The 18,807-nt window shown below is 39.6% G+C and overlaps 1 protein-coding gene across 1 annotated transcript in view; it reads right to left on the bottom strand.

The window, feature by feature from the left end:
* The window catches only part of dock4b (dedicator of cytokinesis 4b), a 138,986-nt gene that overhangs the window by 32,040 nt on the left and 88,139 nt on the right, over positions 1–18,807 (bottom strand). The window contains 17 exon segments of the mRNA XM_025899516.1: positions 1,086–1,234; positions 5,013–5,106; positions 5,476–5,536; positions 5,622–5,717; positions 6,123–6,149; positions 7,504–7,589; positions 8,401–8,549; positions 9,868–9,926; positions 10,186–10,286; positions 10,993–11,025; positions 11,027–11,069; positions 11,567–11,661; positions 13,003–13,101; positions 13,474–13,608; positions 16,048–16,184; positions 16,612–16,804; positions 18,425–18,595. Coding sequence (XP_025755301.1) covers positions 1,086–1,234; positions 5,013–5,106; positions 5,476–5,536; positions 5,622–5,717; positions 6,123–6,149; positions 7,504–7,589; positions 8,401–8,549; positions 9,868–9,926; positions 10,186–10,286; positions 10,993–11,025; positions 11,027–11,069; positions 11,567–11,661; positions 13,003–13,101; positions 13,474–13,608; positions 16,048–16,184; positions 16,612–16,804; positions 18,425–18,595 — 1,728 coding nt within the window.

Below are 18,807 nucleotides of genomic sequence, written 5' to 3' on the forward strand. Positions count from 1 at the left end.
GAGTAAGGAGGGGCGGCATTTTTAACGATTTAAAGAGATCCCCCCACCCCCCTGTGTTAGTGATGTGTTATTTTGAGAGGGTGAGAGTAGTTTTGTTTTGCCACTTCCCCCCTTCCCCTGAGAGTGCAGAGAAACAGCAAAGGTAGTTAGGATAACGAGATAAAACTGGAAAAGAGAAGTGAAGTTGGGATGATGAAAGAAAGCAACTCCTGAGAGACGAAAACAAAACAACAGCCTGGGAACCGTTTATCAAGTGAGAAACGCTGCGTCCTGAATCAGCTGAGCTCTGTTTGCGCTCACATTTCTCACTGATGAGATTATTTTAGCTAAATGCGGCGCCATCAGAGCGAATCATGCTTTAACAGTCAGCGTGGCCATCATCGCCATCTGAGAGGAACAGCGTGGAATACTGTGGGACAATATGAATCCCACTCTAATTACAGCCACCCGCAATTCCCCCGATTAAGTGGAAGAGGTGCTGCTACCTCTAGTCAACGTCACAGTTCATAACAGATAGAAATATCTCTTCTTGGCCCTCCTCTTCATTTTACGTGAATGATGTCATATCTACTAAACAAGCAGGAAAAGAAGTTCTCTCATCTTTCACCCCGATGCGTCTGAGCCGACTATTAATGTTTTATGAAACTGTTGGTGCTTATTATTTTGAAATATACGTATTAATGGCCAGCATATATTTACTCTAGGAGAGCCATCAATAATATGTCTGCGCCTCTATTTCGTTGCCAGGTATGAAATAGAAATGCATTTAAATTAGAAGGCTCTTGAATATGCATGAGAAGCTGACGTGCTGCTGGGTATTAGCTTGGCACAAATTCCTCTGAATAAAACTGAACATGCTGTTGCTTTACACTGGCACAGTACATTCACTGGCATTTAACGGTGTTATAGGGAACCAGTTGTCCTGCTGGTGTTTGAGCTCAGCTTACTTCCTTCATTCTACCTTGCCAGTGTGCTAGAAACGTCACAGATTACATCACATGACAAATGTTCTGGTTTCTGTAAAGTCAAATGCAAATGTATTGGACGGATGACTGTGGAGGAAAAACTGGCGCTTTCCAGCTTACCTTCCCCCTGTCGAAGTTCTGGATGATAGTGAGATGCAAATATTCTTTCCTTTGCCACTCGCTCTGCATGGGGTAGTTGAGGAACTCTCTGAGCGGCCTGTCCGACCATTCCAATAACTCGTCATAGAGCAGCAGGGTGTAGGACGCCTCTGTGAGCATACACAGAGAAAAACAGCATATTAATTTACATTTAGCAGCTTGTTTTTTTTCTTGTTTAAAGAACCTGTGAAGGATTCAGTGTCTCAAATACTGATGAATAAACTGAAGCAGAAGACCATGAACAGATGACAACATGAAAGCACATTTCAATAATCATCATACAGTATGTGTTCAGACCAGGGGTTAAAGTGGGACGGACCTATCTGGAACTGCAATCCCACACCTTTGATTAATGACCAATTAAATCTGATAGGCAGTGAGCTTGATTTTCATATGCTGCAGCCAGCCTGTGCTTCCAACTGATGCCACAGAAACCATTAAATCACCCCATGGTCACACCTGCATGCAGCGTTTTTTACCCCCCTTCTCTCCCCTGTTGCAGTTGTGGTTAATGCTTAGATGTCATATTCTGATTCACATGAGATTTATTTTTACATTTTTAATCCAAATGTGTGTAAAATCTATGATCTTCATCAGTCTAAATAATGCATATTATGCATGTGTTTTTCTTATTTTAAACATCTGTGGAAATTCTGGCCTATTTCATAAGAGAAACATAACACGTTTTTTTGTCTATCCCTTTCTTTATTGGGTGAGTAAAAGCAGGAGACCATACTGCTAAAAATGTAAAACATTAATGCGGTCAAAAGTGAACGCAGCCCAACAATTCCCTCTGAGCAAGCACTAGGTGACAGTGGGGAGGAAAAACTCCCTTTAAACAGGAAGAAACCTCCGGGAGAATCAGGCTCAGTGAGGGCCAGCGATCTGCTGCGACTGGTTGGGGGGTGAGGGTGAAAAACAGAAAGAAAAAGGATGAAGAAGGGAGATTAGGAGGAGGTTAGGAGTGAGGAGAGTTGGTAGGAGGGAGAGGAAGACAAGGCTACTCCTCAGAATCAAGTGAGGAAGCAGCAGAGTCCCTCTTCTGGAAAAAGCGGAAACTAGGGCTCTTTGTTTTAAAGGATGAGGTTTTTCATGTCTTTCATTGTGTCTGTATTTTGCGTCTCAAGTTTCTTGTATCTTTTGTCAAGTTCTTCTAGTTTTGCTTGTTTTTCTTCAAGCTTTTCATTCAGTTCTTTAGACTTTGCCTCCTGTATTAGCTTTGGCCCGTGCATGTCTGCATTTCTCTGTTGCACTTTGTTGCACATGCCTTCTAACTCCTTATTTCTCCTCTGCGTTTCCTGAAGCGTACACTGCAGGTCTTCATGTGTTTTCTCTTGTTCTTGATTTTGCGCCTGCATTTCAGTATAAACTCTGTATTTTTTCTTAGCATTTCATTGAACCTACACTCCATCTTTGAACATCTTTTTTCATTCTAGTTCAATGGTTTTGTCCTTCATTCTTTTTTAAAAATAACTGCAGTTCTAGATTTCTCCTCTCAAAGTCTTGGAAAAATCTAGAGAATCTGGAGAAATTCAGCTTCTTTCTGATTTTCTTGCACTTTTTCTTGAAGTATTTCTGCATTTTTGCGTAGTGCTATTTCGAGCGATACTTGCAAGCCTTCATTGTATTTTTCGATGTTCTGAAACTTAACACTCAATTTCTTTCTGTTTTATGTCCTGTTGGCCCTTCTCTTGCAGAGTTTCTTTCTTTCTTTTTTTTTTTTTTACCAGGGCTTCATCAAACTTCATTTTCAGCTCCTGATTCTTTTCCTCCATCTCCTCATTAATATCTTCCATTTCATGAAGCTGGCAGGAGATTTCTCTTAATTGAGCGCTGTTTTTCTTGTTTTCTCACGTCAGGTTAATAATTTGTTGCCGTATTTGACCAAACATCATTCCCCAGCCTTCATTTATAATCTGCATGTTGGGCTGATACTGTGTATTTTTAATTTGTTGGTCTTGTCTATTCATGGGAAATTCATTGTGCGTTTCTCCCAAGTGTTTATTTTGGGCCTCCATTTGTCTAAACTTCTCTAGTTGAATTTTCTCTTGTTGCATTTGTTTAATCCTGTTCTTTAGATTTTGATTTTCCATCCTACTTTCAGCTAACGCTCTTCGGATGGATAAAATATCATCTGGGGAATGTGATGTGAACTGTATTGTATACATTTGGGAATTGTCCTCAAATGAGGTGCGAGTAGTTGTAGTTTCATTGCTGTCGTTATTTTGTACTTTTGCTTCTTTGTCAAATTTGCCAGCGGCAGTCAAATCATTGTAAACACAGAGCCCCTCACTGGTGAAAAGATAAAAAGCAGCAGACTGTATGAGGCAAGTAGCAGGCAAAAAGCCTGAGTAAGGGAAAGATATTAAACCAGACAGCAAGTTGCATTTTCATGATAAATCTTTGAGAGTGATGGCGTCCAACTTTTGGCTTTTGCAGATAAAATATATTTGAACGAGGTGAATGAGGATTTGGTGAGTGAAAGTTATTTTTCTTTGCTGCCTGTTAGCATGCTATTCCTTCGTGTTCTTTACTAAAAGCCACCGATAGCTAAGATAACATTTTGTAACTGTAACTAATATTTTGTATTTTATATGTATGTGTTTTTGTTTGTTTGTTTGGTTTTTTTGTTGTGTAAGCCAATGTTTCTGTGGGTGTGCACTGGAGATGCGTGCAACTAGCTGACTAATCCTTGCTGTTGTCACTCGTCTGTACCGGATTTAACCGAGCTGTTTAATCTAACTGTTAAAATTTTAATTGATGCCCAATGCCGATAAATTGCGTCCAAAATGTTGTGAAGCCATCTGCCACCAGATGGTGCATCATTGTTGAGAAAAGCCATGAATCTGTTAATCTACACCTGATCTGCTTGTTAACATTATTAGAATGAGATCACAGATACAAGCTGTGGAAATGAGGTTTCTCAGAAAGGTGGATGGCCTCTGTCTTAGCATTAGGTGAGGAGTTCAATCAATTGGAGGGCTTCAGAGTAGAACCGCTACTCCTCCACATCGAAAGGAGACCGCTAAGGCTGCCGCCTCCTGGGTAAGGTGTTCCAGTCGAGCATGTCCTAACATGCGTAGACCCCAACATGTTGACAAGATTACATCTATCAGCTGGTCTAGGAAAGACTCCACAAATAAGCTGGAGGAGGTGGCAAGAGGGAGGTCTGGGCTTCCCTGCTGGCCCCACGACCTGACTTCAGATGAGTGGAAGAAAATGGCTGGATGATTTATTATTTTGTTTTTTTAGATTTTAACAAGTGGTTGTCATATGGTTGTTATATAAAATTTTCAAACAGCATGCATCATTCATAATGCACAGCACAATGCACCACAACTTTCAGTCGCAATTTATTAGCTTTTTGGATGTTTATTTTGTCATATTTTAGTAACACATGAAAGTGTAATGTTTATATTTCACAATGCAAGGTGCAGCATAGCTATGATTCATTATTGGAGAATGTGATAAATGGTTTAAAATGCCTTTGTTATTAGTTTTTGACACTTTCCACTGAACAGTTATCAAATTTAACCCAATACCGGAGGTCTGTTTTTTTTCCCGTTTAGTCGACTAAGAAATTAGTGATGGCTCATGTAACATCTTCTTATATATTGTAGAATGTAGCTGGCTAAATCCACAAAGTTTAGTAAACCTCAGAACCAGCAGCAGGAAAAGCTGCAAAAAGAAAAACAAATTAAAAACCCTACTGGACCTCACAGTGGGAATTACGTAATGACTTATTTCTGTCCCCTTACAGCAGACCTGACGATTCCCTGCCAAATCCCAACTTAAAGCCCTGGTTATGACAAACCGTAAAACAGCAATAATGCATCACCCACGCTCAGCCACACTGTACAACAAGGCAGTATATTCCTTTCAATGTACCTGTGTAGTTTTGTGCTTTCAGATGCAGATCATACAGTTTGTGAATGTAGCGGATGTACATCTCTTCTTTGTTCAACTCTGTTTTGTAGAAGTTCTGCCAGGAGCAGTCGATGATACAATGAAAAAACACAAGAGAAAGAGGGAAACATTAGCAGAGAGACCATCATAACCATTAGAGAGGGGATTTAAAGAAGTAATGAGGGCATTTAAAAGTGGTGCAACAATATAGTTCAGCTGCTGATTTGCAGGGTCCTTTTGATCCCTCTGCCTACACACTGAGGTCCTCTTGCACATAACTCCAGTTAAATAAGAAAAAAAAAACCCACACAAAAATACTCAATTATCCTCTATATATTACATATGTTTTACTTTTTCATCATTTTGAATTAAAAAGGTAATAACTTCAGAGTTGAATAGAAGATAAACATTAACATATTTGCCTGACACAGTTTAAGCTACTCACCAGTAAACTGACAGTACATCCGATCTTTTTGCCATCCACTTCTCCCAACTTCATACAATCCCTGCAATAGAAACATTGAGAATTTGACTAAAAAGACTAAGCATGTGTGTCTCTGTAAGTATTTGTGAACGTGTGTGCATGCTCACCTGTAGTCTAGCAGCCTTTCCATTAAACGGGTGACGGTAGCGATCAGAGAGATCCCGCTCTCCCTCCAGGTCTCTCTCTCGATCTTCTTCAGCAGGCTGAAGGACAAATGAAGAGAGACAGAACAAGACAAAGATGTAAAGACCAAAAGAGACAGGGTGGGCAAAAGGGGGGGGGAAATAGATACGAAAGGATCGGCGATGGAAGAAACAACTAAGAAAGGAAAGGAGGCGAAGCAAAATTAATAGCAGTCACACCGGTGTCACCTATGCTTGTTGGCCTGCCTACAGGGGCTTAAGAAAGAAAAAGCACAAAGGTGGCTAAAAAAAAAATTACAACACCTTATTTACTGTTATGCCACCAAAAACAGGTTTTTATAGAATTAAGGGCAAACACACAACAGCCAAAATACTGAAGCTGTTTATTCTTCTTCTTTTTTGTAATTGCTCCACATTTCCCCTCACACAGACGACACTGAGAGAACAAAGAGGAGGGTGTCTTACCTAGGGTACGGACCAAACAGAGGAATTCTACTCCAGGCGGGAAGCATAGGCGGAATAAATTAATATTAATATTAGCACACACTCACACAGGTTAGTTTAGGGATTAGTGGAAAAAGAAAAAACAATAATCATGAACTAAAAGTAGGCTTAAATCATTAAAAACAAAAGAAATTTGAAATTAAACATAAAAAAGTGTTAATAATAACCAATTATGCATGATTGCAATATAGCGCACACTATAAGTACTGAACTTTAATAAAATGCAGAGGCACTGCGGCTCATATTTTGTAATGTTTCACGTGTACAAATGGTGGGAAAGAGAATGATCGACTATGGAAGACAAAGGGATATTAGAAGTGGATCCATACTCATAAAATTGATCACACTTTGATTTGCAGCTGTGCGACAGCAGAAGAGTGAATCGGAAATACGACTTCATTTAATGCAACAATGTGGTTTTCTTTTCCTTCTTCTTTTAAAGTTGAAATGCAAGATTTTTGCTTTGAAAGCTTCAAATACTAGCAGCCCAGAGTGAAGGGCGACATAAAAATATGAACAGAAAAGAAGCAGGGACCAAGATACGCACACACTCAGGTGAACACACACACACACATATGAAAAGGGGTGCACAAACACTAAGCATGCAGGAGTACAAACCTGGAAACTCAAGGACAGACAAAAGGAGTTGACCAAAGAGGAGGTGTGAGTGAAGATGAAGGTGATTAAATGCCCATCACTTACCTCTCACTGCTTGAAAAATATGCTTTACATAAGCAATTTCAAATACAAAACTACCTATTGTATACTTTTATAATAATGACATGTTTGTTACTTTAAAAGTAAGCCTGCAGCTTTCTGTGTTGCTTCCCTCATTAGCTACACGCTCTGAAAGCAACCTAACCCATTTAATGGCTTTCTTTATTGAAGTATAAGAGGCCTTTTCAGAGCTGTAACGCTGCTATCTGTGCTCTGGGTTTTCAGGGTTAAAGGCTAATTCTCAAAAGCAGAATACTTAGACACATCCACTTCCAGATAAAACGGCCATTTAGTGAGGCAAATGACCTGCGGATTGCAGCCCACGCAGATAATTTACCTGATGAAGCCTTGTGTGGGTTGCATCATTTAGGTAATTAGACCCCCATAAACAGCTATTTTCACTGGAAGTGCCCAGGTCTCCTAAACTAGCCTTCATGCACTTTCAAGTAGGTTTTTGCTGGGATTTTACTGTTTATTGTATAAATTAATTAATTAATTTAGAAAAAAAAAGGCTTTAGCGGCAAATTATTTAACAAATTGCAGAGACTTTTCCTTCAAAAGTCTTTCTGAAAAATGCCTACTTTATTAGATTTTGTAACATTTCCTGACTCTTTTACCAACTCACATGCTGTTGAAGAGCTCCCTGTATGTCTCATCGCCTTTGCCTTCAGACATCAGGCTGTCCAGCTTGTCAATCAGCTTGGCCTCCACCTGTGAGGAAAAGCATTTAAAGCTCAGAGGCTCGCAATCTGAACAACACTGACATAATAAAGAAGAACGCAGAGCTTGATCTTAAAGTGTGCTGCATCAAAAAAGTAGACTTAATTATCTGAATGAGAATGCAGGATTCCCTTAAACTTGCAGTATTTGTAATGGCCAGCAGAGGGTGACTCCTCTGACTGAGAAAAATCTGACTGCTTATTAATCACTTGTTTTATTACCTGAATAGACATTTTACTAATGAGTTTTGAGTACTAGTTTATACAACGTGATATTTTTAGAGAATCGTTGATATTAAAGCAGGATATGCTTTAGGGAGTAAGTTTTGTGATTGACAAGACACTAATCGATCTGTCAATTTCTTTTGCAGTTAAAATTGTTAGAATTTACAGTTATGTGAAAAACTAAAGATGACCAAGTAGCTTGTAGAACCACCTTTAGCAACAAAAACGTTAGTAGTTTTCTGTAAGGCTCTGTCTGTCTCTCGCATTCACATACTTCAGTTCATATATTATACTAATTATTGTGGTTTCAGAAGTTTCAGAAATGTAACTAATATTATTATTTAGCAATGAGAATCATAACCAGCTATAAATGAATATAAATGTTTTAGAAAAAACTTAAACATAACACACACTGCAAGTTATATTTCCAATTATCCAGTAATATAGATAATGGCTTATTTTTGATTATGACAAGGATGAATTTAGTTTTCAGTGACCTTTGCAACTAAGAGTTAAAGCCACGATTAAATAGTTCTGAGTTGGTGAATGGATTTCTGTGAAACAGCAGCACGCAGTACCTGCTTAAAATTGCCACTGCGTCTTTGCTCCCAGTCCATCATGTCATGGAAAATGGGGATCATGACATTTCTCAGATCAGGTTGAGGCACCAGCGTCACCTCCAGGAACGGCCCAATCATTGCTGGGATGAAGTTCAACTTATGTTCACCTGGAGGAAAGATACAGATCGATACAGAGGTCAGGCTTTCACTTTATCCCTGCACACAGCATATTGTTTATGTCAGAGACAATTTACCCAACTCTGGAAAGGTGTCTTCCTTCAAAACCTTTGCAATAAATCCTGCTCTAGCAGTTCATGAAGTTCCCAAAAGCCCCAAAACTTTCTGTTTTGATTGTTTTCTGCTACTCCCCCATCTTCTAATCATTTAAACAAACATTACACCTTTAAAAAAATAATGCCTCAGAAGTTTTTTTTTCTTTGGCTAACACAGCTCTGAAATCAAAAGGTCAAGTGGATTTCTCTCCTCTCTCCTCCCTTTTAGACAGATTCTGATAGAGTACACTTCACAAATTCCTTCCAATTTGGCTGAAGTGCTAAAGCGAAACAATTTAGAGTGCACAGTTTATTCCATTATTTTCAGCAGAAAGATGTAACGTTATTATTACTATCAAATAAAAAGAAAGGAAGGGGGGGGGGGGGGGGGGGGTTCCAAAGTGTACTTGAAAATGAGAAAAACCACACTTGAACAGTACGTTGGAAATTACCATAAAACAAAATTGCATCCATCCATCACAGAGTCAGAACAAAAGCATCCACATAAAGCAGACCAAGGCATCCAGTCCGTTGCCATGGTGACAAATGGTATAAAGAAGAAAAAAAGGGGGGTTTTTTTAGATCCCATCAGCTCAAGTACAGAGAGTTGTTTGCTTTGTTGCATCACACAGATTCCGAGAGCTCTACTTTTGCACCAGAGGAGCAATAAATATGAATAAATAAAAACAGGATTTAGATAGTTTCAATATCACCATAGGACTTTAAGAGATCCAGCTATTGCTGAAATGAAAGACAGACAGCAAATATGCCATGTATGTCATTAGGTTAAAATCCCTTCACAAATTTCTTTCCAAACATTCCTGCATCAGCAAATCTTTTACCTTTTTTTTCTTTCTGTGCACTTTTCAGCTTTTTTTTCGGCCTCTTTTCCTTTATGAGCACTATGGAGGCTGTAGTGCCATTTATAAATGAAAAATTGGTCCGCATGATGGCCCACGTTGTTACACATCATGCAGATCCATCCATATAATGATCAAGCTGGAATCCAGCAAAGGAGTGAATTGCAAAGCACAATGAGACGGATCCCGTGCACAGAAACATTGAGTAAGTACTCAGTAAGTATCTCTTGTGAATATGCCACATGAAGGACGATGAGCTTAACAACTTTCTCCATCATGGGTCTAGCCCATGTTGAGGAATAAGATGCGCGCCATGATGAGCACTGACACGTTTTTCCATTCTATCACCTTACCTAAATTCTGCCACATGCTGAAGATCTCACAGCCCATCATCACCCTCATGTCTCCATATCTGCATGATAAAAAAACAAAACAAAAAAACAACAACAAAATGTGGTTAAAAATGTGTGCACATACTGATGGAAGCTGTAGAACAGCATGTTAAGCAGTCATTAGAGTGAGTGTACACTGTGTGTCCAGCTGTGTTGAGGTTCTTGACAGACAGGAGGAGCAAGATAGAGCGGCTTGTTGAGTAGGCGTGTGGCTCATTACAGACTGCTCTAACGCATCCAGCAAAGAATACCGAGCATTTGCAAATAATCAGCACTTACTTTTCCAGTATTTTCTTTCTCTTGGAGGGAGAGAAGGATTCAAGTTGAAGACAGGGCTGGTTGATAAATATTACAGACAGGTAGAAATATGAATCCCACACCTGCAATAAAAAAACATCACCTTGTTAACGTGCACAACCTCCTGACTTTAACCTACAAAAGTGTCTACCTGCGTGTGGGCACACAGTAACTTACTATCAGACATAATACTGATAGGACAAACACCCTTACTTTACATCATTTTCATTAAGCCAATAGCAGCAGCAGCAGCACTAGACACTAGACTCAAACATCTCAAAATGTTTATGAAAACAACAAACCATCACGAATCAGTTTAAAAACTCTACAAAAGCCAAAATGCACTGGTGGTCTAGAATTACCCTTTTTTTTGCTACTTTATCTACTTCATTTCTGTATGTTTCAAAATGGATCAAATCAAGCTTGTTAGATAGTCCATGACTGTACCATATAGAAAAAATACTGAAACCAGAATAAGTCACTGATGTTGGTGTAAAGTATATTTACTGTTCTTTCTTCTGTTTTTCAGCTTTCAGCTCACTGCTGCACAGTCTGCGCTAAGCATCTGAATAATGGTATTAGCTCGATTTTATATCCATGTCTCAGTTTTTGTGATGTGTGATGAACTTCCATATTATATATGTGTCTGTCTGTGTGTCAGTGGTAAAGTAATGCAGCAGGCTTTTAAAAAGAATTGAAGCTATTTTGACATTCAGACTTCTGAAGCACTGCAGCACTGTTCAGACAACACACACACACACACACACAAAGCCTGCCACCTTTCCTTACCTTGTAGTCAAACTTGTCATTGAGGAAGTTTTTTCCTCAGAGCGTCAGAAAGGTAGAGGACAGTTGTGATGATGACACTAAAAGAACAAAAAGAGACACAGAAAGCAAGAGGTGGAGAAGATTACTACTGTGTCACCTTGGAGGGGAATCTGTCATTTCCATTCTGCACTGCTAAAGGAAAATACGAGCAGAGAGGCAAAACCATGAACAGCTATGGCATAACATTTTTAAGTTACACTTTTCTGTCTGACAAAACTTTTTATTATGAAAAAACTGTTACTTGTTTTTCCAGACAATAATATGGATGGATAAGCACTGCATTTACTCTCATATTAAATGAGCAGACTACATTCAAATCTCTCCATCTTCTGAAGCTCTTTGTGCGATCAAAATCAAGTGTTAACTGAGAGAACCAAGGTTGAATATTTTAGCAGATGAAAGCACACAAACAGAATAAACGACTAGTTGCGAGTGAGATGCATACTGCATATCTGCATGAGCCTCTGATTTCCTGTCTGTCCTGATTGGTGTCCTCTTCCTGCTTTCCTTGATTTGTTTGCGTGTGTGTTCTTACTTGTTCGTGACCAGTCTCATGACAGTCCAGTCTTTAGGGAACATTTCTGGTCGGATTAGGATCCTGAAGACTGTAAAGATATGAAGGAGGAAATCCTGCAACACAAACACATGCAAACCCACACCAAGGCACATTAAGTTTGTTACTCAGTAAAGAGTTATTGCAGAAGAAAGATTCAGGATGGAGCTTATTTTTGACAACCATTTACTCTCCTATTATATATTGGGTATAATTAAAAATATATAAAAGAAATGTCTGTGTTTTGTGGCCATTTTAATATTTTCTAGCTATAAGCTACTTCTTGACTTCTCTTTATCTCTGCACGCTCTGTGGGGAAAACAAACAACCTAAAACTTCACTGTAGCTCCTTTTCCCATTTGTACCTACTCAGACAAACTTGGATCGGCTGGTTTTCCATTAACGAACAAGATGCTCTTATGACTCATCGAGTGACACCACTGATCAGCCAATTGGTGGCATGCAGTCTGACAACATCACATTTTAGAACCTGCTTGGATCGCTTTGGATCCCTGGCTGCGCAGGTACTATGACCTAATGGAAAACCCTAAGACCCGTGGTGAGGTGTGGCGAGTTGATCCAAGTAGGTACTAACGGAAAAGGGGCTCATGTCTCTTTTCCAGTGTGAACCACATTAAATCTGCTCAGAGTTAGTATGAAGGTAGAACAACTTCCTCTGCATCTGTCCATGGTGCTGAAGTCTTCCCAGACTTAACTCAATTACAATGGATCACTTTATTGTTAATGGTGAAATTTCTTGTTAGGAGAAAACTGATTTATTGACTTAGATTTTTATTCACAGTTGCTGAGGTGCAGAATAAGGCTGCTACAGTATTAATATTACCAATGTTAATATGAGCTCTGTTTAAGGAGACTACACTGCACATAAACATCTGATCCTAACACTTCTCAAGTGTTAAGACAAATCCAAATCTACTATGTAACTATGTACATATCATAAGGATGTGCAGTGTTGTCAACTGTAATAATATTATACACTCAAAGTCTGAGCCTCTAGAAAGATGTGCTGTACATGTGAACGGAGTAAATCTGGTTTCATCTGCGTTTTTCACTTTTGTTTTACCACCAAACCCAGCATCAGGGTTCACTTAGTAAACTCTTAAACCTTTTTGATGCATGTATCAAAAATAGAACTCACAAAAAGCACATTACTTCTGTTAACATTAATTCCCAATAGAGTAAACCCATGAACTTAATAACTTTGTCTCTTATTTTTCCTGCTGCTCTATTCTACACAATTTGTAGAAATTGTAGTAATGCATCAACAGGCATTAATTATAATCTTTTACTTTTAGACTTGCAGACAGAAACAATCAGGAGTAGAGAATAAGATAAAGTATCACTACAGACAGACAGATATGGATGGAGGGAAAGAGAGAAAGATGGCGTGGTCTTACCCTCAGGTCGTCTTTGCTGCTGAACGCCTGCAGCAGCTTCTGATAGTGCTTGTCACTCATCTGTCGCAGAAGCGCCAACAAACATGCCACAAATTCTCCCTGACAACACAACACATAATGAGAGGGAGAGGGAGAAGATGGAGCTTTAATGTTGTTGCATATTCAGGGCAAACTTTTCTTCTTTCTTTCCTTTTGGAGGAGAAATGAGAAGTTCAAAAAATAAGATCTATTGTGCTTTGAAAATAATAGTGGAACTAGTAAGAATTGTACACATGTTAACATGATTTTTAAAAGAATTTCCACTTTGACCTTCCTTCATCAGACAATGATGATCTGTCATCCACCTCGCCATTCCCGCCATTCCAGAAACTCTGTTTATTAGTCTAATTACGCTTCTACATATTGTCAAGTCCTGTCATTTATAGCAGTAAGCTAGCTTACAAACACACACACACAGTAAAACACACATACAGTGACATCCTGGAACTGTAGTCTCATGGAGGTTCCAGCAGGCTGGGGCCGGTTGCTAATTTCCAAGATGGTCCTCAGTAAAACTCCCAGCAGGCTTTCCACAATTAGCTCCACTTCCTCAGACACCACAGGCTCCTGGAGAGGGAAAAGAAAACACACCCATGTGAGAATGAATCGCAGGTCAAAGTAACAGATTACCTTGAGAGAGTATTAGCCTTTAGAATAGAAGAAAAAAAATGTGAATCTTGAATGTAAGAGCCCCTAAAATTCAAACAGACTCCATCTGTGCACTTATGTCCTCTTAAAGTTACCTGGCATTGTTCTGCAAGCACAACACTGAACCGTAATCAACAACCGACACCATTCTGCTTCCAAGCCAATGTCTACACCCCTCTCCGCCCCGCCACCGCTACCCTGTAATTCTATTTTCATCAGTTTTAATGTGTCTTGAACCAGAACGCGGACTGATAAGAAGTTTCAGGGCCACGCCGAACATTTTGAGAGTATAAAACTTAACGAAGAAAGAGGAGAATGGAAACGAATAGAAGAAGGTAGAATACAAAAGACGTAGAGGCAGTTAAAGATGAAAAGAAACTCAAAGAGAGTGGTGAATAAACTGGTGTGTGTGTGCGTGTGTGTGTGTGTGTGTGCGTGTGTGCATGTGTATTTCTCTCTAGTCTCTACCCCTGACAAGACAGACAGGTCTTGGAAAGAGTGATAATGAGAAGGAGCTTCACTGGCACATTGACTGCCACTGCTGTCACTTCCCTTTAGATATGGTGCCAGTGGGTGCTCATGTGTGCACGCATTTGTGTATGTGTTTTTCTGGCTGCCTCTTCCACTACCTGCCTCCTTGGCAGGGACCGGTACCAGCCCGGCAACCTGAGCAGGTACACACAGACAGGCAAATCACACAAATACACACACACAGCTCAAAGTGACTGCCACTTTGACAGTGTCCATTGCTAAATTGATGGCTCTCATTACTGGACTGCACAGTTGCCAGTGTCCCTGTTACCAAGACTAATTGACCATATACACGCAACAAAGCAATCTGCTATTGCAGTGTACGGGCAACGAAACTGGTGTAGGACTAATTCCTGTGGTGTTGACTTTCTTTAATTATTTTGGGAGATATAATGGAAGGGATACTGTCATGCAGATTCTTGAAAAACATCAGGAACTGACTGCAACTGCACAAGTTTCTATGAAGGGATTACACCATATTATTTATGATTTTAAAAAGTTATTATTCTGACTTGGAGGTGCCAGTGATATTTGCTAACATTTTATAATAAGGCATGCAACTAAGGCTGTAATTACCCACTGATTAAATGGTGTATTTTATTGAAATTACAATGTCTTTATATTTACCTACAAGTACTTAACGGTGTATGCACTAGAATAAGGGGGTCACAAGTCAGATTTTTACAGGAAACAAAGAACTTGGTATACTGCAAGTACATTTAAGTAGTCTGTAAGTCATTTTAAGTAACGCATAACTTGAGGTATTTTACACGAGAGGAAATAAAAGTTATACCTCAAGTAATTTCAAGCACTGCATAATTTTATGGAAAAGCACAGGTCTGCAAATTTTGATGGTATTTTATTTTTTCTTGTCTTCAAAATTACCATGAAATTGTTATTATTTGTAGGTAAATATAATTTCATTGTAATTTCAAGTAATTAAAATTCCATTGAATTTCCATTGAATCAGCCCTTAGTTGTAGGAATTACGCCTTTAGTTGTACACCACATTTTAAAGCGTAACCAGATCTTTATGCAACAACATAATGATCTGGTGAATGACTGCAATGACTTAAAAAATTCTTGTTCAAAGTCAGGTGAGAAGAATAAGACTGTTGTGCGTCTTTGAGGTGTGACGCAATCCATCAAAAGCAACAAACTGGCAGATACCACCTTTAAGTTCCTCCCCCGAGCTCATGGGACCTCCTTCACTCTAAGAGAAGGGCAACCTTTCATCTTGAATTTAAATGTGAGAAAGAGGGTGAAGTCACAAGGAGCCCAATGTGGCAGACAGTGCCATCTTTAGGCTCGGAAGGAGCGATCTTACACCGAAAGCCACTGTTCGATCTGAGTTTAGTTGGACTTTTGCTCTCTGTGTTACTGAAGTCTACTGAAATAGTGGGATGCAGACAGGTGCAAATGGCCAGTGGGATCTCCAGCATCCAGGGGTGCAACTGCAAGGAGTTGACTGGTCAAATTTAAAAAACTAAAAGAAAAGGCTCTAGTCAGGCCAGGCCAGGGACTTTTCTGGCGCTAACATTTAATAAAAACCTTAAACTGTTTTTTATTAATCAATAAAACAAAAAGAAAGAAATTCTAAAGACAGCTATAAGCTTTTAAGAGATTACACAAATTTGGGTTTTGAGCTTGAAATATGCTTTAGATGGATTTCATTACCTGAGCTTTTTTAGTCTAAGCTCAGTTAACCAGCCGTCTCAGTTTCCTCATCAGTAAGAAAGCCAGTGTATTTCCCAAAACACTGCAGTGTTTCTTTAAGGAAGCAGGGGGGCCTGACTAATGGCTCTCAGTTATGAGCGTAATACTCACCGCAGTGCCATTTTCCTCCTTCTTGATTAGAGAAAGCATGCTGGAGAGGATCTGGGCACACATGACCAGATCTCTCTGCTCCTGCATGTGGGCCTGTAGCACTCGAAGCACCACCGGCAACAGGATGCATCGTGACTCTACAGCACAAACACATCAAAGACTTAATGAAGTAGAAATAACACAACGGGAACAACTAAGAAAATATTCTACATTCATTTCTCTGCGGGGCCATAATGTCTTGCTCTGCTTTCATGCTCAGTTGAAACATTATTGACTGGAACTAATGAAAATCTTGTATGACATTCATATGATTTGCATGAGGGATGTTTTTTCCCTGCTACATGCAGCCTTTGGGAGCGTGTTGGAAATAAAAAACTGACACAGTAATTTGCTTCAGTGTAAAACCCTTTATTAAGAACAGTTTAATAACTTGGAATTTGGCTCACTGCAGGGTAACAATTAGCTAAGGTGTGTTCTCAAATGGAAGTGCAGAGCTAAAGAGCTCTGATCATGTTCCAAATGCTGTGAATAAATGCGAATAATTTTTGTCCTACTAGTATTTACCTGGGTTAATGTAAAGCTGGCTTTCCACAGTCTTGGCAATGCACTGCAGTTTGACGGCCTCCAGGGGGCAGTCAGGATGGACGGTTGTAGGCAGGCTGCCCAGAGTCTCCCTGACGAAACCGGCCACCTCACGCACCGTGAAGATCTTCAACAGCTCGCTGTAAATTGCCGGAAATGTTCGGAGGAACACGGCCTGCGCATAAAGAGGGAATGTTCAATCACAGGTGCAACAGGTGCAGCTCATTCTTGTTTAAACACTTTCTCCAGGATTGGAATCACTGTGCTGAAAACCATGATGAGAGTGTTCCTATATATGTATATCCAGTGAATATTTTACCATACATCTTTCACTAACTGTAATCATGTAAGTAGCGTAATAAAGAAGCTACATCCTAATGATACTGTGAAGATGCCCTGCAGCTCAGCTCAACCGATAAGAACTGACTCAAGAATAAGCAACTGCAATGCTCCATACTCTTCTTAATATTCATACTCTGTTTCTAGAAAGCTGTTTTATTTAGTAAACAGAGGTAAATATTTACTATTCTGCCCTGAATCACTGGCCCCACTTGGATTTAGTCAGAACTCTAGCAGGCACGGATTACGTGCATTAAGCTGAAGGACAGCTAGGATTGCTGCCCATCACTTGTTTGTAGCTGGCTGTCAGATTCTCCTTCTTCCTGTCAGGTTCTGTCAGTTTCTCATTGCATAGTTGAGAAAAAAGACTAAATATGTCCCTTTGAGTCTGTCTTTTTTTCTCTCTTTTTTTAACACTAATGTTCTTCTTGTCTGAGACATTCTGGCAGAAGACAAATGCTGTTTTGTTTTTCCAGCAACTGTCAAAGATGTTTTCTTTGAAAAATTATCCATTTAAATAAGGCAACAAGGGCCGTAACTGCCCAACTGAAGTAGCTTTTCTGAGTAATTACAGTGTGTTTACTAATTTTAGGATGCAGCATATCTAATTTTTCCATTAAATAAGCATAATTATATCAAAAAATATGTTCAAATCATGTTTTGTTTTTTTTGCATTTTTACTTAACAGTATAAAATCTAAAACAGGAGTGACAGTTGAATTTGCCTATCTGTATATGGGTTTGCTGCTTGTGTTTTTGAGTGTGTATGTATTTGTGTATGCTGGCGTGTGTGTGCTAGATGTTACAGATTAAGTGGGATTAGCATTAGCCCAACCTGCATTCTCCCACTGCTATTGTTGTGTTGAGAATACAGATCAGAAGTCAGTGGGGGACTAAAACAGAGGTTTTCAGACAGAGCACGGTCAGAGCGCTGCTGGAATACTTAAAGTGGCACCAGCAATCTGATTCTTGAAGATTCAAAGTGAGTTTTTTGCTAACATGCGTAGTTCGTTATGGCTGCTAAAAGAAAAGACATGTTTAGATTTCATGTGGGTGAGGTGAACACTAAAAAATGTGCACAAATACACCACCGCACAAGCATCTGTTTCTGGTGTGTAATTAGGATTATCTTTGGGGTCTTTAGCTTGTTTTGTTTTGGTCTTCTTTGAAATCAGTGAAGGCAGCTGCCCTGCTGTGCAGACCTCCCACTGATTAAGGAAAACCTGCCACAGAAATCCCTGTTCTGCCTCCAAACCCTCTGGCAGCATGAAATTCAATTACAGCCAATTTCTCACCTTTCACAACTGCATCAACAGGAGCCCCTGAGAAAGAAAACATCAAGTGGTGCACATTTTCACATTCAGATTCACGCAATCAGGCGCATGTATGACAAAGCTGCAAAGATCTTAAGATGCGCTCTTGCCTGTCACTGATTTTTCACACAAGCCCATACACACCTGTGTCTGTGCGACAGGCGTGGTGCCTTTGTTCTCCTGCGAGAGGAAGAAGCGGATGGACATGAACAGCTCGTGAATGCAGACTCTGAACTCTTCCTCATTCTGGCCTCCTGTAGCGAGCGAAAAGAGCCGACGGGACTGGATGATGTACTTGAAGATGTACTCGCTGGCCTGAGAGGAAAGAGAAAAAAAAAGCAAAAAAAGAATTTGTGCTCTGCTGCCTGATGGAAAAAGCACAAAAGGTCCTTCCAGGGAAAGTTGTCAAATAATAGAGAATTAGTACATTTTGTCCTGATGAATTTCATCCAATCTCTTATTATTTTATTTATCTCAAAGTCAAAAGTACCAGACTATTCAGATAAAATTCTGCCAGCAATTCTGAT

Source organism: Oreochromis niloticus, linkage group LG17 (assembly GCF_001858045.2).
Source record: "Oreochromis niloticus isolate F11D_XX linkage group LG17, O_niloticus_UMD_NMBU, whole genome shotgun sequence".
Taxonomy (NCBI): Eukaryota; Metazoa; Chordata; class Actinopteri; order Cichliformes; family Cichlidae; genus Oreochromis; species Oreochromis niloticus.